The following is a 26,295-nucleotide window of genomic DNA, read 5'->3' as shown; positions in this document are numbered from 1 at the left end:
CTCAACATATATTTTAAAATTTTTGAAAAAGACTCTGACTTTTCCATCTAAGGATTTACTTACATTTAATGCTCTAGCCAACTCCTAGTCACAGGGCTTCTTACAAATTTAAAAGTATCCATCTACAATCAGGGCTGAGAAGTCTAATGCTTCCTTTTAGATCTCAGTTTGATCATTTATAAACAAGCCCTCTGCAAGCCAACATGACTCTAAGCTTCACAATTTCTCCCCAAGAGGAAATTTTCCAGAAATGAAGTTGACACAACTTAATCCATCAAGCAAGACACTGAAAATCTCCTAGATCAGCCACAGCCCACAGGAGGGGATATGTGTATGCTGGAAATGAGGATTTGAAAAATGAGCAGAAACTTATGAAAAGGGACACAAAAAATTTTGAGAAAGGGGATCAGTTTACCCAAAATCTGTCCATTTGAAAAAAAAAAAATAACATTAACAAAATGAGTGAGAGAAAACTTTGAAGATACACTTTTACACAGAGAATTGTTCAATCATAGTAAAGATATGAACAATACTGCCCATTATCTTAAAAATGCAAATTCTCGGGAGCTCAGTGGCTAAGAGTGGTTGTTGTGCTTGCAGAGGAACCAGGTTCTATTCCCATTACTCATACGTGGCTAACAACCATCTGTAACTCCACTTCCAGGAGGCTCTGGTGCCCCCTTCTGGCTTCTGCATGCATTGCACACACACACAAAACATCAACTCACATAAAAACGTTAAAAGAATAAAAAATAAAAATTATTAGCATTAGTTAAGGTTAAAGAAAAATTAAAATATATGCAGAAATCAAATAAAGAATGGGTTTTGTTTTTTGTTTTTTGTTTTTTTGCTGGCCATAGTGGCACATGTCAGTAATCTCAGCATTTAGGAGGTGTTAGCCGGAGATGAGATTTCTAGGCCAGCCTAGGCCACATAGAATCCAGCCTGGAGTACATGAGACCCTGTCTCAAAACAGCTAAACCAAAATTATAGTGTTTTTTAACGTCTACCAACAAAAGTGGCATCGGGCTCAAATGATTTTGACAAGTGAGTTTGCCATACCTATAAGGGATAAATGGTCCTGAGAATATCAGATAATTTGGACAAGAAGAAGTATCACCAAAATATATAAAAGGCATTTGTGAAGTGGGTCTCATAGGTTATTGTTGACTAGGAACACCAGTGTAAATATCCTGATTAAGTCATCTCTAAATCCTACCTAGCACACAGTTTTCAGCCTCCTTTTGAGGGATGCAAGGGTAACTCAACATTTATAATTCTAATAGTGTAGCTTATTACATTAGTAGCTTCAGGTTACGAGTACTGCATTTCTCTGCTCTTGTAGTCTCTATTCTCTCCATTAAATTTCGCTCTCAGCTTAATGAGTACGACTGTTTCTGATAGTCCTCTCTGCTTTCATAGAACCTTACGTGGCCTCTTGTGTATAGCAGTTTTCAAGAAATGACTCACCTGATCAACACAGTGTCTCCATCCACAAATCCTCTCATTCCATTGGTTTGGGGTTGAATACTGTTGAATAAAATATGATCATCAGCACATAAACTCTACCAGTTACTATGTTAGTCTAACCAGCAGAATTAGACCAAAGCACGTTAGCAATTGCCAGCTTTACTTTTACAAATTAGACTAAAAAGTCTGGGCATTTAAAAACATGTACAAATGAGACTTTGAAGACATTTATCACAATAAAGTACAAATTACTATTTAGCATTAACTTTTGAAGGCTGGCTCTTAGTAAGGGAGGGATATGTGATACGTTTTCACAAGTGGCTGAAGACCAGCAGGGATGTCTGAGTTTTTTTTTTTAAATACTAAAGAGTTGTGGACTCATTCGGACAGTGAGAATTTGGGAGTCACAGAAGATGCTTACATGGTCCAGGACTGTGCCTTCCAAAGGGACTTGGAGATGAAATGAGAAATAGCGGTAGACGGACAACAAGACCCGCTCGGGGTAGGGGTTGCTCTCGATGGAGGCTTTTCTGGTAGAAACTGGTATATAATGACAAAAGGAACAGGATAACAGAGGAGCCAAAGGCTATTGGGTGAAGAACATTTTAGTCAATGGGGCTTTCCTTTCCACATGGTCACAGACGGACAATGGGGACCTCCCTGCCACCATTAGAAACAGTTACTGGTTAGAAGGAAGAGGCAGAGAGAGAGCAACAAGCCCGAAGTTTATTTGCATTGGATCTAAATGGGGCAGGAGGCAAAGGAGTCAGTAGACAGTTGAACAGAGGTGTGTACAACAGGAAAAAGATCAGAGGCAGGACCTGAGGTTTAGCCTCATATAGAAGCATGGTGCTTGAGTTGCAGTGAGCTGTCTAAGTCTACCATCTACATGTCCGTCCATCTGTCTATCTTATTTAAAATGTGTTTCAAAAAACATACCCCCTGAGATATTTCCACACTATAAACGGTTATCCCCAAAGAGAAACAGCAAAGGAGGAGCCTAGAAAGGCTGCTCCTCCAACTTCACAATGATGAAGGATGCTCTTCCAATATGTATATGTTTCCATCTCCCGTACTAATCCCACACCCAGAGAGACATGCCTACTAGGAAGGAAGAATAGGTAAGAGGAGAACAAATGTACAAATTTGGGATCTTGTACATTTGGTTCAACAGCTGCCAGTTCCAATATGGACTTTAATCACAAAGCTAAAGGATTCAAATCCAGACCTCCTAGAAAATATCTGGGATGGAAGGTTCCAGAACTTTAATAGTCATCACCTCCATGGGGCTCTGTGTTTCTCTGCATTTTTATTGGTGTGTTTGTTCCATTCCTTCTCACTTTCCCAGGAGGCAATGGGGTGGAAAGGTCCTCTCCCAGGATGAGTCCAAAGGCTGGAAAGGGATGAGGATGTAGAAATCACTAGATGCTTCACTTCTGCCCAGACCAGTGTCCTTCTATAATAGACCAGAGGCCTTTTCCAAAAACTGATACTGCAGTTTAATCTTCAGCTAACTGGATGAATCTATCTTTAGTAGGTAAAACAACTAAAACGGGTTACCCACCTCTCTCGGGCCCCAGAAACAACAACACATTGATTTTCCTAATTAGAAAAGAATATCTCACCTGGTGGCGGTGCACATCTTTAACCCCAGCACTCGGGAGGCAGAGGCAGGCGGATCTCTGTGAGTTTGAGGCCCGCCTGGTCTACAAGAGCTAGTTCCAAGATAGGCTCCAAAGCTACAGAGAAACCCTGTCTTGAAAAACCAAAGAAAGAAAGAAAAAGGATATATCCCTTTTCACCCATCAGTCTTCATCTTCCCTGATTTCTTGATGTACTCGTTTTACATTTCTCAATACCGTGAACAAAAAACAAGGAAGGATGGATTTGTTTGACTCATGGTTTGCAGATACAGTCCGCCATGGCCCAAAGACAGCAGCACCAGGAACGTGATGGAAGCATGTGACTAAAACCCCTCACCTCTCTACAGCTTTGCAGAACCAGAGGCAGAGGGAGAGATCCTGCACAAGTGGGGCCAGCCATCGCCTCTAAGCCCCACCCCCTCGTGGCTCACTGCCTCCTAAAGGTTCCACAGCCTTCTGGAAAAAACATTACCAGCTGGGGCAGCACAAGTGTTCAAACATGTGTGGGAAGGTTTTCATTCAAATGCTAGACCTCAGATCGTACCAGTCAAGGCACTGGCCATGCTATGGCAGAGATATGGAGTCAAAGAGAGCTGTTTCTCTGTATAGAGCCCCAGCCTGGCAGCTGGGCCTTATATGGTTATTGGTGAGGACTCAGATGCAGCCTTGGGAGTTTGATTCTTGTTGACTCAGACAGGAAAACAAAGGGAAATTTGCTGACTCGTCTCCTTGCCCCTTATAATCAGCCCTCAATGGGTCAGCCTGAATTTAAGCTTCCATGTGGAGGGAGAACCACTTGGCTGGGGTGCTTTTGTTGTTTTTAATATAACAACAATTAGGGTAAGCTGCTTGACTCGGAGCGGTGGCTGAGTTTAACTCTGGAATCAATCTCCTATGTCTCCTCTCCAAGATGAAGTATTTGACTTTGTTCTTTGCTGGCTACATCTAAGGAAGAATTATCTTTTATACTGTCACTTCTAATAAGGCCTGTGGGTGACCATAGGCATGCCATGTGGGCTGTTCGCATTCCCTCGGAAGCCCTGGGGAGACTGGAGTAGCCGGCCAGCGCTCCCAGTGCCTGCAGCGTTTGTAGCAAAGCATCTGTCTGTTGCACACATGTTGACTGGACAACTACTAGAGCCAAACGCTATGCCCACTGCGGGGCATATAGCAGGGATGCAATACAGGTGAGGAGACCCCTGGAAAGAAAAGAAGAGATTGGCATGAGTCCAACAACCATATCTGTGCTGAGTGTCCCGAAGGAAAGGCCAAGAGGACCTGATCTGGTCTGAAGGGTCAAGGAAGGCTGCCTGGAGGAAAGATCATGTGGACCACAATTTAAAGCTGGAGGGGGTGTACACCCAGGGTCAGGAGAAGGAGAACGTTCCAGGGTACTGCCACAGAGTTTTCTTGGGGATGGGACATGTGCAAAAGGTGACAAAAGTCAGAGTGACTTGGAGACCAAAGCTGTGGTAGAAGGATGTTGGAAGTCATTGACGCCTTTAAGGTGTGTCATGGGTAATGTTGGGGCTCTGAGGGCGTGAAAGAGGCTATGGCTGGACAAAGCAAGTGGTTCTCCTGGATAAGCCAAAAGTCAGGTAGATAGTTCTGCTGTAAAGGCCAGGAATCTAGAGATGAAGAGAAGGCAAGAAGTCTGGACATTCATATGAGGTCTGTTCTAAAAGATGCCATGTGTCAAATGTGTTCTCAATGGGGGAAAAACCTATAGAAGTCTTTGCTGAGAAACGTCAGGTAGGACCAGCCAATGTTAGCTTAGGCTGGACCATCAAGGAAGTGATAGAATGCAGTATCTTGATGAAAAACAGTGTTTGGGAGGCATCCTATCCATTTCCATGGCAACTGTTTCCTGCGAAATACAAGTGGAGTCTCAGCATTTGGTTTGGATTAGTCTTTGGGGCCAATGGGGCATAGGGCATCATCTACTCTCCACTGTAGCTTGAGGGCATCTGAGAAGAAAGGATGATACTGCCAGAGAGAGGAACGTCAGAGAGGGTTCACAGGTTATACGTGCACCCGAGGGAGCAAGCACATCATCACGTTATAGAGACAATCAGGTGGACATCATCTTCCACACTCTGTAATCCATACATGGCTCTCTTCCAACAACTCTGGTTGCCCTTATCTCTGATAGCTGTTCTGTTCTCTCCGCAATGAAAGTCTTTAGCACTAACCCACCCCCCAGTCTTGTCAACAAAGTGCAACCCCACAAGTGAAGAGTACTAAGTGAGAAAGCAGAAGCATCTCTAGAAGGTCCCGAGTGTGTGACTGTGGGGGTCCATCCTAGCCTGGCTCAGTGAGGTCTCAGCATCCTGGTGATGCTGCAGAATGGAAGAGAACACAGCCCTGTCCTGAGGACACATGCAGGCTGGCCACAAGCGATGAAATATGCCTAGGACAGGGACATTGTGACCAATGTGGATGCCAATGCCATGCACAGGCTGTGGTGGCCTTCCTCCTCTGAAGGTATCCCCATTCATGGGAACTCTTGGAGATGGGCCTTCAGACGCAATAGCTGTAGACCTTAGGAAAGCAGCCACGCTGTCATTCTGACTGGGTTTAAATCCCGGCTGGGCTGGAGTGCTCCACCAGACATACCGTGTGGAGGTGAAGCAGCAGACATCAAGCCTTACACATGGTCAGGCCTTTGGAAAAGCCAGCCAGCCACCATGGTGACAGTCACAACAGTCGTTTGCCATGCTGTGCCCTGGGTCCCTTCTCTCTAGCAGGTCATTTTCTCTCACCTTCCTCTATTCCTTCATCCCCTAAAAACATGCTAAGCATGGGGAAGCCATTGGTGAGAAAGAAGGTGCAGAGTAGCTGACTGAAGCGCATGCTTATTTGGGTACTCATGAAGGTGACTTACATCTTACAGAATACTTTCCCTTGCTATATTTCTTGGGTCTCTAAAACCCTGAGCAATTAAGAGCCATCCATTTTACAGATTAAACACTGAGTCTCAACCCAAAACTCACAACCACGGTTGATGTCCAAGGCATCATGAGCAGAGCAACACATGGTTTCTAGGTTTGACTTGTCAGGAGGTCGCAAAGAGCACGATTGTGATTCCCTCAACCTCCTATGTAGAATCCAGCATGACCAAATAACTGCAGTAGCCCCCCCCCCCAACCGGGTTGGGCCTGTGCAGTGGGTCACCAGACATGGTTTTCGTTAGAGCTAGGGAGCAGAGATGGCTCTGGGAGGATGGGTGTACCCATTGTCTTCTCAACAATCCCATCCTGTGTACACACACTCAGAGGCTAAGCATGGGGCAGACAGCACTGCCAACACACAGGCTGCAAAGCAACCGTTACCTTTGCTTTGAACCGCGTGCTCTTGTTGGAGCTTGGTATTCTGTAGGAGAGAATGAAAGCCTGGCCTGATGAAATGTAGACTAGCCTGCCTCCCTCTCTCTCTCTCTCTCTCTCTCTCTCTCCCTCTCCCTCTCCCTCTCCCTCCCTCCCTCCTTCCCTCCCTCCCTCCCTCTCTTTCTCCCTCCCTCCCTGTCATTTGCAGATTTTTCTCTACCTTTGGAAGTGACCCTTTTATCCTATGATCCCATGAGTGATGTCATTGTCATGTGAGGCCCTGCAGCAAAGTGTGGAGTGCACGTTTCCATTGTAGGGGGAAGCTTTCTTCTCAAAAGTAGAGGCCTGTGAGGGGGCAGGGCATTTGTCCAGCAGTGAGGCATAGTGGGAAGCCTGCCTGGAATGGAGAGGCTTGGGTTTGAGGTCCTGCCCTGCCATCAGCCACCTCTGTGACCAGTAATGGCAGCTTAACCATCATGACCTCAGTTTCCACATCCTTTGGGCAAAAAGTTAGCTAGAAAAGTAAGACTGGCCTTAGATGGCCCCAAGCCTCCTTCCAGCTATAAACATCCTGCCTTCAAGCATCGAATCAGAGGGGGGAGTCACCGTGTTGCCTGTGGCAGGGGTGGTCCAGACCTTTGGGAACACATTGAAAACACCATCCCTTCAGCCAGCATGCTCTCACAGACTCTGTCTGCTAGAAGCCCTTTTAAATTGCAAGGTTGGGCCACTTTCGTTACCACTTCAGCATATAAAACCCCTTTCTTTCTAGTCCATGGACGGAGGGGTAGCAGGGAAGTTTGATTTGACTTCCCGCAGGGCACAAAGTTGAGGGCTACCAATTTTCAGGTTCAAGAGTTGTTACTCCAGTTTCCTGTTACCCACCATTAGGTTTGATTGATAGTATTAAACAGAAGGAAAACGGTATTTTACTGGAGTGGGGAAAGGCATTCAGTTAAATAATAAGTATATAAAATGCACAGTTAGAGCTTTTGTGAAGAGAGAGATGTAATTTTGTGGTTGTGCATGTCCAGGACTCTCTTCCACACAAGGTTTTGTTGGGAGAAATAGAATGCATTGGGTCAGCAGAACGAATCAAAGACATGGTCCTGGGAGGGCATGGTCTCATTCAGAACCATCTTTCGGTTCAGGAGGTTGTGCGGTTTGATGCTTTGAAGGCAATCAGAGGGAAGAAAGGGTTGAAGTCTGAGAAAGACTGTACAGAGACCAGGAGCCACAGATACCCAGCAAGGGCCACTATGGTAACACAGATCCAGGGTTCCCTGGGTTGGACACAGATCTTTTCTGAACACTGGCTACTGGTCCTCTTCCCTGCTGTGTGGCACATCAGAATCTCTGGGCCAAGTGTTCATGAGCCCAGAAGATCTGATTGGTTCCTGCATGTGAGCATCATTACACAGGGACCAGTGTTCATGATCCCCAAAGATCTGATTGGTTCCTGCATGTGAGCATCATTACACAGGGACCAGTGTTCATGATCCCCAAAGATCTGATTGGTTCCTGCATGTGAGCATCATTACACAGGGACCAGTGTTCATGATCCCCAAAGATCTGATTGGTTCCTGCATGTGAGCATTGTTACATAAGGACTACCTGACCTCAGACACAGGCACACACTGGCCTGTAGACATGAGTGGGTTTTTGCTGGTCCCTTTACATCTGACCCTGCCGTAGGAGTCAACTTACCAATGGTCAGAATATAATCTCTGCCACTTCCATAATCCAGTTTCCCAACCAATAATATGATACATGAGGGGCCAACTGTGTTTTTAAGTCATGGAATTATCCAGACGGTGACTCATAGCATCATCAAAATGAAATCATGTTCATTTATATATGGTGAGTCATGTCGAAAAAAACTAAGTTTCAGGAAATTGGAATTGTCTGGGAGAATCTGGGAACTGTGGTTTGCAGTCGAAGAGATTAATCCCTGTCAGGATTGAGCATGGGGCTTGGGAGCTGTCTAACTCAAGAAATTGAGAAATAAGTTGTGAACTCTGGTGACAGCTAAGATGAGTAGGGTTGTTGACTTCAAGCAATGGTTTATGAACACTAAACCCCGCTTCCCCTGCTTCCTAAAAGCAATATTTCAAGTTATTGAACTGGAAATTAATTTGATACTCATTTGTTCTCAGCTCATGCTTTAATGAGCGTGTATTCCTGTATATTTAATTAGAAAGTACACTTGATAAATAACCCATTAACAACAGAGCCTGGGAACAAATGGGTTTCAAATTTCAGAAGTCAGTAATTATTGTCACCACTTGGCTTTCTCTCCCCTCTCCCCCCATAAGCGGGACTCTAAGATGGATCGCAAAGGTCAGCCTTCACCGGGCGTCCTAGATTCCAACAACAGCTATCGTCCTTTCCTATTGAGAGTCACCTTCAGTTCTGACATGCCTACAAGTGCACTGTGAAAGAATCCCACACCCTACCCTGTATACCACAGCCTGAGAAGGGGACCATGACCCCTTGATGCTCTGAGATATTTCAGTCCAGTAACAAGTATCCTCCATGATGAGCCAGTTCTACATGACTCCCCTGAGAGTTACACACACACAGCGCCATTTAAAATCTACCCAGATGGCAAGGAGGCACAATGTCCTCCCTCCTTGATATTCTGATGTGGCCGCCTAGGCAGCTCCAGTCCCTTTCAGTCTCCCCCTCCCCCCCCGCCAAGTGTCTTGGACTAAGCCACTGCTTGTTGATGAGGACAGCCTCCTAGAAGACAGATCACCAGGCACGCCACAGGCCTGTGTCTGCATCTCCTCCCCCCCCCCCCGCCCTCCCCTGAACTGCGTGCTCCCTCCATTACCCACCTGCCTTTGCAGTTTCCCATCTGCAGGCAATTCCTTCTCCAGTCCTGGCCTCTGGACACCAGCTGTCCACGCAGCAGTGTGTGCACCGAAATTCTCTTCGGCAAGAAAACGCAGAGTTCATGATGGAACCTGGAAAACATTATGCTGGATGAAAGAAGCCAGGCACGAGGCCATGTATTGCAGGCTTCCCTTTGCATGAGAGGAACAGAGCGAGCAAATCCGTAGAGACAGAGGAGGCTAGTGGTTGCCAGGGGTGGTGAGGGAGGGACTGCGGGGCTCCAGGTGTCTCTTGAGCGGTCATTAAAATGCTCTGGAATGAGATAGTGGCGGTCATCGTGCATCCTTATGGATTTCAGTGACAGAGGACTTCAGGTACTCGCTGTACTTGAAACATAACACCGTGAGATGCTGACGGGATGTGCTTTAAAATAGCGAGATGTATGATATGGGAGTGAAGTCTTGATTTGAAAAGAGAATCAGCTCTGCGGGGTATGCAATTGTCATGTAAAACAGTTGTGATTAAGAGAGTGGTATTGGCTTAGGAGTGGACAGTCGAGCATTCCTTGGTGAACTATAAAACAGAGAAGAGCCACGGACATACCCTGAGTATTCCCATATGCTCTGGTTTGGATGTCTCACATGCTTGCACACTCAGTCCCCAACTGATGGCACTTGTTGGGAGGGGGGGAGGGGCTTGTAGTACCTTTAGACATGACTCTTTGCTGGAGGCCACTGGAGTTGGGCCACACTCTTGGGCCACACTCTGCTTCCTTGCTGTCCCGTGTGAGCAAGCAGCCTCCCACCACCAAGAACTCCACTGCACCTTCTTTGCCGGGATGGACTGTGAACCAAAAGAAGTCCTTGCTCCTTGGAAGCTGTTTCTATCAGGTCACAGAAACAAGACAAGTCAGAGACACAGCACATAACAGAATGTCGGTGAGAAAAACTGATGAGCTGTGGTGGAGGATAGACAATGCCTACCTTTGGTGAAGGGGAAGTCGTACACGCCCTGTACTTCCAGGATGGAAATAAATCCTGGGTAGAGTAAAGAGCCAGTCTCGAGACTATGTAAACAGAAGAAAATAAAAGGCATGTACCCATGACCTCAAAGAAAGCTGCCTTTAATAATACAGAAAACTATGGGGGTGGGGTACATGGAAGAGACTTGAATTTATAAAGCCAGAAACTCTGGACAATAATGTTCAGGTTAAAAGACTTTTCTTACACAAGTATGAGGTTAAAATATTAATATCCTGAATATATATATGTATATATATAATGGCTCTAAAATCAGTAAGAAAGATTCAAACCTGTCTCCCTGAAGCTTTTCCATCTTCATCCTTTGCCTTTCAGATGACCGACCCAAGGATGTTATGCTCTTATGTGGTTGAGATGACCTTAGCCTATTTCTCATGATGTCACAGCTTTCCCTTTGCCACTCAGCCTCACCTGGTCTTTCTTTTTTGTTTATTTTTAACTATTTTTTGATTGCTTATATGTGTGGTTGCATGCACACATGAGTTTATGTGCATCATATGTACACAGGAGCTCTCGGAGGCTGGAAAGGGCATCAGATTAGATCCCCTAGAACAGAACTGCAGATGGGTGTGAGGCACCAAGTGCTGGGAACCAAATCTGGGTCCTCGGCAAGAACAGCAAATGCGTTCAGCCGCTGAGGCATCTTTCCAACCCTGGTCCTTTTTCTTAGCCAAGTAGAGATAGTGTTTGTGAATGGCTTGACATCGGTGTGGTGGAGGCCAGCTGAGACCTGACTGTCACTTAGAAGGTCCCTTTCCTGCAAAGAGTCAGCATGCTGCTGGCATTGTGAATGCCTGGGTGAGGACTGTGGCATGTGGGCAGCCATTCCTTGTTAATCAGCCGCTTAATTGGAGCTGTGACCCAGCCTTTTTTTCAACAGCGGAATTACCTTGAATCTGGACGGAGCTCTGTCTTCCCAGGAGGCATCTGAGCCACATGTGGTTGCTTTGGGGGAATGTTAGAGATATCCTACAAGGATTTCTTTTTTCTTCTGAGACCTCCCTCGGTGACCTTCCTGCCGAGCTGAATGTGGGCGATTCTGGGAATTCTCATCTTTCATTCCTGAGTAGCCCCCATCTGCTCGGCTGTTTTCCTAAGCCGTTGATTTGGGCCTGGTTTTATTGCTTTTCACAGTGTGCTTAAACACCCCATCCACTTCCTCATCTCGTTACCAGAGACAATTTACATGAGGGTAAACCAAGGATGTCAGCGTGATCTGTTCGGCTGCTGCGTTTTGTACAACCGTGGGCATCAGGGCTTTCCCAGGGTGGGCGGGGTCCAACAGGTGAGAGTGGAGGCCAGTCAGGCATATCAGAACCCTGCTGATAATATCGAAGGAGGTCTGATGTGCTAACCATAGACCCTGGAAAGCCACATTGGGCTTAGCAGTAAACATTAAGACTACCTATGTAATATGGTATAACATGTCCTATAAGTAAAGCAATAGGGGTGTGGACTAGAGGAAGCTGGGTTATCCTAGGTGGAAGGAAGATGTATGTGTTAACTGATTTCCCCTTTCTGTCTTTTCAGGATCACTGTTACTACCATGGACATGTGCAAGGAGATGCTGCCTCAGTGGTCAGCCTCAGTACTTGCTCAGGTCTCAGGTAAGTGGACACGACGTGGACGTTCTGGTTTAACCATCCCTGGACGACTCGTTTCTCTCTGCACTCACTCGAAGACCCTGGGAAAGTGGGAGGCAGCCTGTGTAGTTACTCTCAATGGCACAGCTGACCCAAGATCTTAGTGTCTCCTTCATTTCCCCTCTTTAAATTCTTTCCTCAGGCTAGGGTGTAGGGCTGGGGGCCTGAGAACCACAGAACTAACTGGGTTTAGGCTCCCAAGCGTGATCTGAGGCTGGGGCTATGGCTCAGTGGTAGAAATGCCTAACTACGCAAAGCCACAGACCCAGTCTCCCAGACTGCCAGAAAATGAAAGAACACAGGCATCTCATGAATGATCCTCTGTGTTCAAGGCCCTGATGCTTAAAACTTCCAAGTGCTAAAAGATAGGGCACTGTTTATTAACATCATAGCTGCTGGCTTAATCAAAACAGATTTAAGGCCCCCTTCTTGCTGGGAAAGAATAGGAAGAATTTAACATGACCCAGTGGAGTTGACTTCAGGCCTGCCTGGGCAGGGATTCACCATAGGTAAGGGTAAGTAATGCTGACCTTTTATCACCCTGGGATTGCCTACTCTCAGCCTTGCCCTTCCAAGATCCAGCTAGTCGTGACCAGCGGACTTTTACTGGAGAAGCTGCTTGTCTGATAAATTTCCACTCTTGCCTTTCTTCCCCCGACTAGATCTGTGTATTGAGTTGTAAACTATCAGTTTGTATCCTCAAAGTCCTAAATGGCTTGGGCCAGGGCACCGGAGAGGGGCTCCAGGGCAGGGAGGACAGAGAAGAACCTAGAAAATGTTCCAGCTTCAATGACAGGGTGGGACTGTGCTTTGTATGTCTGTAGTAACTGTCGTCTCCGGAGTTCTGTGAGGGTTTGGGGAGAATGAGACACCACACACACCACAGCATAAAGACACAGAACAATTCAAAATGGCTTCACACACAGAAATGGCATAAAGCATACAATAAATATGCAATCAACGGCCTACCACACACACACATATACACACCGCAAATGGTTTAATAAACATACGGAGGCAATAAACAACATAGCCTCAACATACAGAGAGAGAGAGAAAGAGAGGGCACACCCACTCTCACGCTGCAGCCTCCTGTCATTCCATGTAGTTTTCTCTTTGACTCATGTAGGGTTGATCTGTTCCTTCACCTGCTACATAAAGTTCCATTTTACACACACCGTGCATCTCATTTTTCCCACTTGTGCACATGAGAGTCTGAGTTTTGCTGGCTTCTGCGTTTTCTCAGTTTTAGGCAACAATGTTCTTAGCACCAACCAGCCGTCATGTGAGGGCTAGAGAGGGCATGGCATATGTCAGGGAGGGCACACGCTCTTTTCCTGGGACTAGTCACACTCCTGAGCCTTAAAGGTCTTTTTCAAAGAGCCACCTTGATTGTCGTGGTGATCCACAGGAAGTGGGGGTTCATTTCTTCACAGCCTCCCCAGTGTTTAGCACATCTCATTTTCTCCTGAGTGTTTGGCACTGAACTCTAGGGCCATGTCCATGGCTGTTCCTCTCCTTTACCCCCATCTAGACCTGCTCAGGTAAGAACAGTGACATGTGAACATGTGGTCAAGATGTTTTTTTCTAAAAAGCCACAGTGTTCATGTAACCCCTGTTCTTGTCATCTAATCCTGTCAGTGTCTGGAACTTATCATATCTAGAACACACACACACACATATAGTCGGTATGCGTATGTGCATGAGCGAGTATGCATGTGTACACACACACACACAGATGCATTGCATTGTTTTACACATCTTTAACATGGCATTGAAGCATCACCATTAAGCTTCAGGGCATCTGTTGGTCTGAGAGAGGAAGGCAGTGTCTTGTGTGCATTCAGTTCTCTCTGGTTCTTCATTTATTCCTGGGATACTAGCGTGTACCCAGTGCTCTTCTAGGGGTTCGGCAGCACATAAATTATATTCCTCGGAGAGCACCACCTAGGAGAGGGCAAGGGACAGAGTGAGTGACATGAGTGATTATGGAGAGGGGTGAAGCTGAGAAAGGACAGAAGGGGAAGACGTGGTCCAAGATGTGAGATGAAGGCAGGGCACAGGCCCTGGTGGGAAGCAGGGAATCACAAGTGCATGCTCTGGGCAGAGCAGCAATGTGGCTGGTATGGCTGGGAAAGAAAGAAGGGAGGCACTAGAGGAAGGTTACATTAGAGGGGACAGCAAAAGAGCCTGGGGATGAGGTCGGATACAAGAGAGAGTTTGGAGGTACAGGGGCCAGGGCTAAGATGGATCAGGATCATGGGAGAGACACGGGTGAACAGAGCTCGGGAACAAACTGAGGGTTCGCCTTGTCTGCTCAAGGTCATGTTTGGAGACCTTGAGATATGACACACCTCTCCAAGGCTTATATGTTGGAACATTTGGTCCCCAGCTGGTGGTGATGATTTGGGAGGTTTGGGGGCCACTGGAGTTGCAGCCCAGCTGCAAGAAGTGAATCACTGCGTGGGGGAAGGCTTGATTTTATAACCCTCCTCTGCTTCCCAGTGACCTCCCCTTCTGCTCCCCGATCCACCCAGATCAAAGCTACCCCCTCCACCTGCTATGAGAGTGTACCCTAACCCTGAGCCAGAGTAAGTGTTCCCATCTTAGGGTGCTTTCTTGTGGGGTATCTGATCACAGACACCGGAAAAGCAGTATATAGAGCAAAGGTGACCAGGGCATCGGGGTAGATAGGCTGAGACCAGATTCTAAAGCACAGTCATCAGGCAGCGAGCCAGCTGGGGGACACTGGACAGCTCATCCGCTCAGAGCTCCATTCTCCTGTGACCCCCTGTGCTGAGCAGCCACGCCAGCCTCCAGAGCAACCTGATGCGCTTTGACTCTGGGTCCCCATCCACGGTCCGGGTGCTCCAGCACCCCTGGACTTGCCCTTTCTCAGACACATGTGTCTTATAAAGGGAAACCCACATAGCAGTGCTGTGTCTCTCTAGAGCCCAGAGGACACACCTGATTGTCCAAGAGTCATCTATTCAAAGTGGCTCTTTCTGACTTCCCACTTCATGGTAAAGTCGATGTGTGTGAAGAAGGAAAAGCTGGCTTTACAAACAACCTGACGGGAAAGGAGACCCTGGCCGCTGAAAAGTTCAGAGGGCTCCAGGGGTGGTTGGACTTAGGATCTCGACTAGTGGAGTCAGAGTTGATTTTCTATCTACAGCTTCTACTTTCTTCTGTGCTGATTTATTCTAAGACAGTGTCTGGTTGGTTGGTTGGTTTTAAATTTTAAAAAGAGTTTTCTTTTTTAAATCTTTTTTTTATTTTTGGCATTATAATTAATTATGACATTTCTCCCCCCAGCTCCTCTCTCTAAACCCTCCTATAGCCTCTGCATGTTCTCCTTCAGATTCATGGCCTGTATTTTCTTTTCGTTCATTGTTATTGTATATATGTATGTATGTATTTCTCAGTATAACCCGAGACAGTGTTTTAGCTTGAACTACCACACAAAATCATACAGAGTGGGTGACTCAGACCTCTCCCAGTTCCAGAGGCTGAGTTTAGGGTCAAGCTGCTGACATGATAAGCTTACTTCTGTGGGCTCACTCCAGGCTTTTGGTTGGCACCACCTTGATATGGGCTCCCCTGACTTCCTCCTGTGTGTACGAAGATCGGGAACTCCAGTGTCGGTTCCTTCTGTGAACCCTCCCTGTGACTCCGTCCTCATGGCCTGAACTGAACTTCTCATCTCTCAAAAGGCCCCACATCCTAACACTACCACATTGGAGACTAACACTTAGGTGCTTGGATCATCGGTGCAGGGCAAAGGCACTTAGACCATAATGGGCACAGTTTTGTTTTGGTCGGGACATATTGAATCGTATTTTGGTAGCAAAGAAGCTGCTGGTCTTGGTAAGCTTACATCCTGAGGGTGGGGGTTAGGGTGCATGAAGACCTCTCTTCCAAGTCCAGCAAACACCCTCCATGTGCATCTTAACTGTCCTGACTGGATCATTGTCCACCCCTGGGACAGTCATAGTGGTACATGGAGAGATGCTCTAGTCCAAATGTTATGTGGCCATGCCCTGGTCAGGCTATCACAGGCAACACAAGAGCAATGGTGAACACGGTCAAGAAAGACAAAAGAAAGTCAGGGATTCTGAGAATGCCACGCACTGGGACCAGCAATCCATGGAGGCATCCAATGGTCAGGTGATTTCTGTGAGGATATCAAATTCTAGATGAGTAAAGAGATCAAGATCTACACATTTAATTTTAAAAAATGGTTTATGAAGCACTAGCAATAACTGTCTAGAACTCCTAGACTGGGGGTTCCCAGAGTAAGATTCTCATGTGGAACCTTTCCTGAGGGAGGGGGTGTAAAGAAAGGTCTTTGTACTCCAGAAAGCGAAGGCATCCATGGAGCTAAGAAAGGCTTCCACCCCTGTCCAGCCGGGTGAACCAATGCCTGTACTGGGGTTACTTACAGGCACATGAATGACTCAAAGGCACATCACAGAGAAATCCTTTGCACAACTTAGAGACCATGACTATAGAAGAGTTACCTAACCCATTGCCCATTGTCTACCTGTCTTGTTTTGTTTTAATTTGCTCTTTTATTTTCTTTTTTCTTTTTGGGGGGTAGGGGGCAACAGTCAAGACAAGGTTTCTCTGTGTATCCTTAACTGCTGGTTGTCCTGGAACTATCTCTATAGACTAGGCTGACCTCGAACTCAGAGATCCACCTGCCTCTGCCTCCTCTGCCTCCTCTGCCTCCTTCTCCCAAGTACTGGGATTAAAGGGATGTGCCACCACCACCCAACAGCTATTTGATTTCTTGAGACGAGATCTCACATAGCCCAGACAGGCCTAGAACTCATAGCCAAGGCTTGCTTGAAGTTGTGATTCTCCTGCCACAGCCTCTCCAGTGCTAGGATTACAAACACATGCCACACTTGGCGTCTGTTATCTGCCTTCGGGCCTTGTGAGGCCCATGAACCTTCCTCTCTCTCCATGAGGGAGTACCGATGACCGTCATCATACCCATCCCAGAAGAAACAACTGTATAGTACATCTTAACGGGATAAGCTGCCCTAGGAATCCCTATGCCACTCAGCCACCACATACTTCATCCTTCCTAGGCTGTCCATTAAATGTCTATTCCCACACACTGCCTGACCTCTACAGACTCCTACAAAGATACAGGCAATCCCCATATAACAGCATCACCCAAACGCAGCAGTGTCTGCATCAGTACCCACCTCCCAGCTCCAGCCCCCGGGGAAACATTCCTTTCCCCAGCCACAGACTCCAGAACCGGGAAGTGAAGAAGGCTGTGCAGGCACCAACTGTGCCCTAAGCCCCACCCCCATCTTCTTGCCACTCTAACATAGGTCACCCATTAACAGAGAAATCACAGACCCAAGCTGTCAACTTTATCTTTCAAGCCGAGAAGCAGCACACCGCATCCAATCTATAGCTCTCTGACAGAAGAATCGATCAGGGCTGGAAATAAAGAAAAACTGTATTTATCCATAGCGGCCAGCATGATAGACATTAAGAAAGAAACTAGGGATAAACTTTCTGCTAAGTACGGGGTATTCTGGAAACATAGGGACCCAAGGGCACGGAAATGCCTGTGAGTATCATCAATTCAGAGAGAAGCAGCTGTGCAAGTGTATGTATCACAGTCTGTCCATAATGATGGGCAAAGCACACCCTTGTACCCAACTCTGACCAATTCATAGTTGCTCCTTTTGTACAATTTAGAGCTAGAAAACGTGTGTGCCCATGTGTATATGTACATGTGTACACGTGTACTGTGATGTATATAGATGGATGTGGGCAGACATGTAGAAGTCAGAGGTGGGCATTGGGTCTTCCATTGCTCTCTCCCATGTTTTCTGACGCAAGGTCTCTCCCTGAGCCTGGAGCTCACCAGTTCAGCTAGACCAGCTAGCTGGTCAGTGAGGCCTCAGGATCCGCCTGTCTCCACCTCCTCTGGGCTGGGGTACAGTTTCCTTGGGTGCTGGGCATCTGGACTCAGGTCTTCATACTTGTACGGTAAGCGTTTTACTCACTGAAGACTTCCCTGGCTCTGGACCAGTATTCTTTCTTTTCAGCTCCATGTCCTCTTCCCTGAGGGAGCTGCCTGTCTTGCTGACATCATCCCTGCTTCCCCTCTGCCTGCACTTAGTTGGCCTTTGCAGAGTCCACTCCCCCATCAAGGTCAAATCAAAGGGGCACCTTTCCATGAGACCTCCATCTCGTCTAGCTCTGCCCTGAACCATGAGACCAGTATGTACTCCCTTATTCAGTCCCTTCAGAACCACTGGACCTCTGTAAATACCTGTCCATACCCTTTGTGTCTGCTCTTCTCTCTGCCTCTTGCTGCCCTAAGGTAAAAGCCTTCAGTGTGGGGAACATTCCTGACACATCCTATCTGCCCCTTGGTCATAGATTGGAGCTTTTAGCAGAGGGCTTCAGATGTGAGAGGCAGCACAAGATGGCTATTGAAATCCAACTAAATATAGTGTTAAGGGCTGGAGGTGCAGCTCCGTGGCAACTCCTAGCATCCATAAGGCCCTGGGCTTGATTCCCAACACCACAAAAACTAATAAGATTAAATTGTCAGGATAGGAGGTTTATTTGTGCCGGTGGAATAAGTATGTACATTATTATACTCCTGAAAGTTTTGTCTTGATTTTAATTGTATAATATGACATATATAACACCAAATTTTATGTATTAAATGCAGAAGAGGTTTCTTTCCCCGTGCAATTTGAACATAGTCTTCAAGTGCTTTCCACAAAGGAGAGTTGATGAGCATCCTCCCTAGAATGCAGGGTGACCACTGTCATAGTTACTTTCCTCACGGCTATGACAAACTACCTGACCAAAGCAACTTAAGGGAGGGAGGGCCAGCCTGGGCTCACAGTTGGGGACTGAAGTCCATCATGGAGGGAGAGGCTAAACATCAGCCCTAGCCATGAGAGCAGGGACATGAGCAGCTAGTCACAGCACGCCCATAATCAGGAAGCAGAGAGAGAGATGAATGCTTATAGTCATCTTGCTTCCTCTTTTTGTTCTTTCTATTCAGCCTTGCCCCCAGCCTGTGGAATGGCGCCACCAGTTGCCCACATTTAGGGTTGGTTTTTCTCAGTTAAACGTCTCTGGAAAGACCTTCCGGTGTGACTCCTCTCTCATGTGGAATCCAATCAGGTTGGCAATGAAGACTTGCCAACTGTCATAACCACCATAATCAAAATGATAGCCTGTAATTGGGAATCAAGACACACACAACCCTTGTAGGATAACTGCTATATGGATGCAATATTATTGTTTATAATTTGTCAAACCAAACTGACATATCTGAAGAAATCTGACTATCTATCTCATCTAGGCCTGTCTCCTTGCTGCCAGTGGCCTATGTTGGTCCCTGGCACCCCTCTTTCTGTGCACATGTCGTCATTGCACAGTGTCTGCCTCCATCTCCACTTCACCTTCTCCCCTGTGTGCTACCTTCCATCTCTTGTAGGGACATGTCCTCAGAGTCAGGCCCCCCTCTCAGAACAAGGTCATTTTAGCAGATGGTTTCAGTTACAACTTCTAAGTGTGATCCATTGAGAGGTACTAGAGTTTAGCCCTTAAAACATCTCTGTTCAACCCGCCCCCTAGAGTGTCCTTGGACTTGCATTATTTCACTGGTGAAACTGGTCTATGCCATCTGCTTTGCAGAATTTCTATAAATGCTAGTGAGGACAATGTACTCAAGAGCCTGGAGGCACTCGGGAGGCAGAGGCAGGTGGATCTCTGAGTTCGAGGCCAGCCTGGTCTACAAGAGCTAGTTCCAGGACAGGCTCTAGAAACTACAGGGAAACCCTGTCTCGGAAAAAAAAAAAAAAAAAAAAAAAAAAAAGAGCCTGGAGATCCAAAGTACCTGAGGAAAGGGGACTGGAGAGATGGCTCAGTGGTTAAGAGCACTTATTGCTCTTGCAGGCAATGCAGGTTTGGTTCCCAGCACCTACACAGTGGTTAACAACAGTCTATAACTCCAGTTCCAGGGGATCTCGCTCCCTCTTCTGGTTTTGTCGGCACTGCATGCAGACATAGGCGCGGGCAAAATATCCATACACATAAAACAAAAATAAATAAATATATTTTTAAATACCTGGGACGAGAAGTGTTTCTAATCTGCCCACATTTAGGATTTGGGGCTTTCTGACTAAGGATACTCAGCCTGCAAATAACTATTTTTAAATGCTTTATAATAGTTTTATCTTCAGCATCTTTTGCCATGCACCTCACCCTGGTGGCACAGTACATTTGAAGCAGGAGCCACAGGCTGGCTGTCTTTATGCCTAACTCAGTACTTGGCACATGGTTGTGGCGGTCATGGCAATGAGTGCTTGTTTTGCATGTGCATGAGATATGCACATGGGAGTTGGTTCTGAAAATAAGCCTATGCTAATATTAGCTAATATTGCTGCCATCGCAGCTTATCAAACATACATGAGAGAGGATATTACTTTTACCCATGAGCTCTTCCAGAAAAGGGGATTGAAATGAAATTTCATGCCAGCTGCATTTCTGTCTCATGATTGACAGCATGATACGGAGACTAAAAGTTCTTCCTCAGGAAATGCTGTTAGCAGTGTTGGCACTGAACATGCAGAGAAAAATCTGTATTTCCTCATTGTCGTCTTATTGCAGGGAGTCAAGATCCATGTGCCACATTCCTGCTTGCCCAGGACTAACAAGCAAGTGGAAAAAAAAAAAAACCAACATTAAGTTGCATTATTGCCCAATGCGCCCTTGCTTCAGGGACTAAAATCTGAATTTTCAGCACAAAAGCTTTACCTTGAGGAAATAGAGATCTGATGTGTTTCCCCAGTGAGACCTAACAAAGCCAACTTAGCAGTTTGATAAATTCCTCTTCATGTCCATTCAAGGGGAAAATAACAATACTTTAAATATTTCCATTGTTATGGGGATTTGTTTGTTTGTTTTATTCTGTTTTGTTTCTGACAGGGTCTCATGTGGCCAAATGCTGGCTTCAAATTGTCTATATAGCTGAGGCTCCGTTTATCCCAACTTCACCTTCCATCTCCCAAGTACAAGGATTACGCAAGCTGACGTGGTGCTAAGAAGGGAATGAGCCCAGGGTCTCGAGCATACTAGACAGACATGTCACCAGCTGTGTGACATCTCCAGCCCAAGACTTGGCATCTGAAGGGAAGGCCATTGATCTTCACTGCAGCCATTCATCTCTCTGGTCTGTCTTTTTCTCCTTCTGCTTCCCTCCTCTGGACCCTGTTCTGAGAGTTTCATTCCTCTCTAAACTGTGCTGATAGCGATGGGTGGGGGTGCACCGAGAAACACAAGCCTCAGATGCACGGGTCAGGACTGGAGCCCCAGATCTTCCTTGAGCTGCCTGGGACCTTAGATACTGGGAATGATGACTGGAACTTCAGCCGCATGAAGGCCACCCCAGTAATAGGTATAATGAGACTGAACCCACAATCTCTGTCTTTCCCAAGCACTCATACGTCGTCTTGACTTGGGCCTTCCCTCCTTGCATACTGGAGAGGGTAGAACCCTACTTTCAAAATCTGCTAGACTCAAATTCTCTACTCTGAGATTCTTCCAACTTGAAGTTTATAATCAAACATTTATGACATCTACCCTAAAACAAATTCCCTCCCTTATCTAACTTGGGGCCAGGGAGGGCTGTGAGAACATCACATTTTTACATCTCAGAAACCTTGAGTGCTTGAATCTTGGACTGCTCTTTCCAGAGATCTTTACAGCTAAATGATTAATTATACCCAAGATAGTCCAAAGCAATTATTTAATTATGCTGTATTGTAGGCTGCCAACTGTGTGGAGCAAAGGGGAGGCCTTCACCCCTGTTTCTCAACATCTGGCCTTTGGATGACTTAAAAGATAAAAGGAGATATGAGAACATTTTTATGACCAAGTAACAATTTCTAGAACTTTCCACTAAGTAGAAAAAAAAAATACCTTTCAGCGATTGGCTTCTCCCTCATGATTAGAGCATGATGCTGTGTTTCATTCTGTGTCCCCAGCTGACTGGGTGGGTAAGAACTGCAGAAAACAGGCGATAACATATGGTAGAGTGCAAAGGAGCTGTATTTGCCCTTTAGTCATCTTTCCTTCTACTTCGTCTTCCTTGTTTGCTTTGTTTTTTAAGGTTTTTTTTCCCCTTAATTTGGACTTCCTAAAATCAAGAGTAATGAGCAAAAATTCCAGTCACCCATTACAAACTTAGAAATGTTAGCTTTATTTCAAGAAGCAGTTCAGTGTAAGAGATGCAGGCTGCCCCTCATCGTTGTAGCCCAGAGGTGTGCCCGGGTCATAGATCTAGACATGCTCACAGATACTGTGCTGCAGGGAGGTGGGGCGCGGGCAGCTATCTTTTCATCTGCCGTGGCATGGCATACTGATTCTTCCTAAATCTTCCACAGTGCTCTCTGGTTTCTAACGGCCCCAGGCCTGGGTGCTGTCCTCTCTCTTAGAGGGTAAACATCCTAGCAGTGATCTGTGCCCCCCACTGCCTGAGACACCTCAACAAAGTTGGTAACAGAAGCGCCAATCTGTCTTGAGTTAGTCACTGTGTATTTAAGGCTCCACCCAAAGAGATACCTGATCCCTCAGCCCTCTTCCCTCCGCAGCGTTTGAGTATGGAAGGTGACCAGCAAGAATAGCTATGATCTGGAAAGAGCTCTCAGTTCCTAAAGGGCTGGCTTTGCAGGTGTGAGGAGGACCTGAGCTCGTTTTCCAAACCCATGTAAAAGACACCTGTAGCTGTATGAGCCCATGGTCCCAGTGCTGGGGAGGAGGGGACAGAAGGATCCCTGGGGCTTTCTGGACAGCCCATCCAACCAAACCAGCAAACTCCGCGGTCATTGAGAGGTCTTGTCCCAAAAACGTTAGGTAGACTCGAAGAAAACAGTTGATGTCATTTGATCCCAACCCTTCGTCTTTAATATTTGCCCAGCTGGTGTGTCTAATGGTGACAGTGGAGTCACCCACGACCGAGTTAGAGTTAATCTGTGACTTTAGATCTAGGACTTGTTTTATGAAATGGCCTGAGCCTGCATTTGGGACACGCATATTTAGAATTATGTTTTCTTTTGATGAACGGTTCTCTTGGTCAGTGTGAAGTGACATTATCTCCTCTGGCGAGAATTGGCCTCAGTCTACCTTTTCAGATATTAGGATAACAACACTGGCTTCTCCTCGCTCCATTTGCTTGGGATACTTCCGTTCATCCTTTCACTCCAAGGTGATGTTTATTTGGGGGCAGACGGTACATTTCTTGGAGGCAGCAAAATAAGAATTCTGCTCCCTAATCTGGACCTCTATTCTGGCACTCTTGATGGGATAACTGAGATTATCCACAGACAGAGTCATCACTGACAGGTGCGTGTGTGCCCCCGTCCTTCTTGTTGATTGTATGGCGTCTGAGGATTTCTTAGTACTCTTTGGTTTAATTTCTTTTTAGTATCATTTATATTTTGCTCCTCTAGCCTCTTGAATGTGTTTATCTTTCTCCTCAGTCCCAAGAGTTCCCCACGGTATTCTCTGTAGGAGTGGTTTGATGGTCATTGGTTCCTTTAGCCTTCCTTTATCACCTTCAGTTACAGAAATAGTTCTGCAGGTTACAGTTAGCTGGGTTGGCAGTTGTGATCACTCAGGTTTTGAAATACCTCACACGGAGCCTTTTGTGCATTTAAGGTTTTGATTGAAAAGCCAGCAATTGTACTGATGGTTTTGTCTTTCCTGCTGGCTGGGTCCTTCTCCTTGGAAGCTTTCCATGTCCTTGCCTTGTTCTGTATATTCTCTTCTTAAAGTCTGATTTGACACAGGAAGCCCCTTCTCCAGTCTTGTCTGTTTGGTGTTCCATGTCCCTCTTGAATCTGGGTCGGCTTCTCTCTCCCTAGATTTGGAGATTTTCTTTTTCTCCCATGGTTATTTTCTTTTGTGAAATAGCTTCATCTTTGGCTTCATCTTCTCCTCCTTCTGTATCCATGATTTGTGATTTTTATCACTTTGTGGTGTGTCCCCAAGTTCTTGCATGTTCCATCTGTATATTTTTTTTTTAAAAAAAAAATCTTTCCCTAGCCCCGATGGACTGATCCACTTGCTCTGTTTTGTCTTCCCACCCCTTGCATTCCATCATGGGCTGTTCTGGTGGTAAAGCTTTACACTGAACTTTCATTGGCTCTATTGTGGTTTTCAATATTGTGGTTTTCAGTTCAGTTGAGTTTCCTTCAGGGTCTCCTTCCTTTCTGTTTCCATATCATGGATTGTCTTCCTTACCCAGTCAGCTGTTTGTTTGTGCTCTCTTGGAAAATATTTGTGTCCTTCCCAAGTTGTTTGAACATCTTTATAATCATTCCTTTGAATTCTGTGACTAGCATTTTGTCTGAGTCCCTTTCATGAGGAGACACGACTTTAGATTTGCTGATTTGGGAGAAGACACACAGTCCTGATATTTCATGTTCCTTCTGTCTTTGCACTTGGATCTGCCCATATGAGGTTAGATGGTTAGTTAAGATTTTTGATTTTTTTCAGGTCACTTCTCTTCTTTCAGTGGAAGGGCTTTATAGTATATAGTATGGTATATAGTATAGTATATAGTATGGTATATAGTATAGTATATAGTATAGTATATAGTATAGTATATAGTATAGTATATAGTATATAGTATAGTATATAGTATAGTATATAATATAGTATAGTTCAGAAGCGTCGGGTTGTAGTAGAGTCATGATGGGTGAGCTTCCCCTCCGTCAGACTGTTGTTACAGATGTCAGGATCTATCTCCAGCCCATCGCTGTGGCCTGATGCTGACTGCAGGAATCATCACTGTTGGGGCAGGGGGACTGAAGCTGTGGGGAGAGGGCTGAGAGCTCAGTGGGGGTAGAAGAGAACGCAGCCAATGGCCTGGATGTTGGGGGATTGCCTTACACGGCAGGGAAGGTCCCCTGCATTGCCTGCCTTGTTCTGCTCTGAGCTATCCTCTGTTCTTCTCCTGTGAGTTCCTAGCTCCACCTCTATGTGGCGTTTTCTTAATGAGCTGCTTGGCTCTGTTCTTTGAACTGGGGCTAGCTGAGGCGATTTCCATCCAGCTGCCTTCTTGCTTGATTCGCAGGGCCTCCGCAGGGGTGACTCTGCAGGGCCCAAAGCAATAGTTAGAGCTTGCACTTGGCTCCCACTGCCTCACTGTTCCCACTGGGACATTAATGGGGTTCCGGTGGCAATCTCTGGGGACCCAGTCAATAAAATCTCTATTAACACAGCTTTTATAGGTTTTCTGGAGAAGGCCCTTTCGCCTGGTTTGCAGTCAACTGTTGGAGTTTGCTGGAATCTGTATCTGTGGCCGCAGCGAGTCCGGGTTCAATAGCATAGGAAGTTTGTTAGAGCTTTAACCAAGCCAATCCTGGAGGCTGAGAGGGTGTGATGATGTACCCACATTCTCTTTGCTTCCCTGACTATAATCAATTGTTTGCTCTGGCTTCTAAACTACACTGTCTTACCCAGGGCTGCTCTGTCCACGTATTTTAAAACTCTGTGCCTAACTGTTGGCTCACAGGGTTCCGTTTGGTCATTGTTGTTCCCAGAAGAGTGTGTATCTTACAGATGCTGCATTGACTATCAGGGAGCCACCGAAAGCCAGCATTCCTGTGAGCAGGATCCATTTACAGAGTATAAGATTCACCTCAAATTATCAGTCTTTGAAATAACTCATGATCAGCAGCCTGATGTGTGGATCTGTCCTCATCTGAGAAAGAGAGATGCCACCATGTAAACAGTAATTTGGCCATCAATGAAGCAGTCATGACAGGAAGTTATTGTTACCCATATGGTGCTGGTAAGGAAATCAAGTTCCTGACATCCAGGAGCCTAAACAAGCTTACATAGCTAGGAAGTGGCAGAGCTGCGGCTTGAACCTAGAGCTGCTGGGCCCAGATAGCCCTGGCCCAGCCACAGGACAGGGTGGCTCTCACAGGGTTCCTCAAGTCAATAATGGGTTCTTCATTTGATGTGCAAGCAAGAAGATTGGAGTTCAGATCCCCAGAACCCAAGTAAATGCCTAATGGACGTAACAGCTGTAATTCTAGCCTTGCAAAGTGTACAGATGTGATGCCTGGAGCAAGCTGTCTAGTCTGACTAGTCATCAGTGACCTCTGAGATTGATTGAGAGACCCTGCCTCAAAGAATAAGGTGCAAAGGGATCCAAGAAGATTCCTAAAATGCATCACACACACACACACACACACACACACACCAATACAGACATAAGTAAAAGTAAAAATGAATCTTTTTTTAAAAATCTATCTTTATCATAAAT

At 46.1% G+C, this 26,295-nt stretch overlaps 1 protein-coding gene across 1 annotated transcript in view; it reads left to right on the top strand.

Moving 5' to 3' along the window:
* Adam12 (ADAM metallopeptidase domain 12) overlaps positions 1 to 26,295 on the top strand; it is a 224,963-nt gene that overhangs the window by 108,213 nt on the left and 90,455 nt on the right. The window contains exon 4 of the mRNA XM_042054216.1: positions 11,848 to 11,924. Coding sequence (XP_041910150.1) covers positions 11,848 to 11,924 — 77 coding nt within the window. The remainder of the gene's footprint in view (positions 1 to 11,847; positions 11,925 to 26,295) is intronic.

Source organism: Arvicola amphibius, chromosome 1 (genome assembly GCF_903992535.2).
Source record: "Arvicola amphibius chromosome 1, mArvAmp1.2, whole genome shotgun sequence".
NCBI classification, from domain to species: Eukaryota; Metazoa; Chordata; class Mammalia; order Rodentia; family Cricetidae; genus Arvicola; species Arvicola amphibius.
This window is presented reverse-complemented; position numbering and strand designations above follow the sequence as displayed.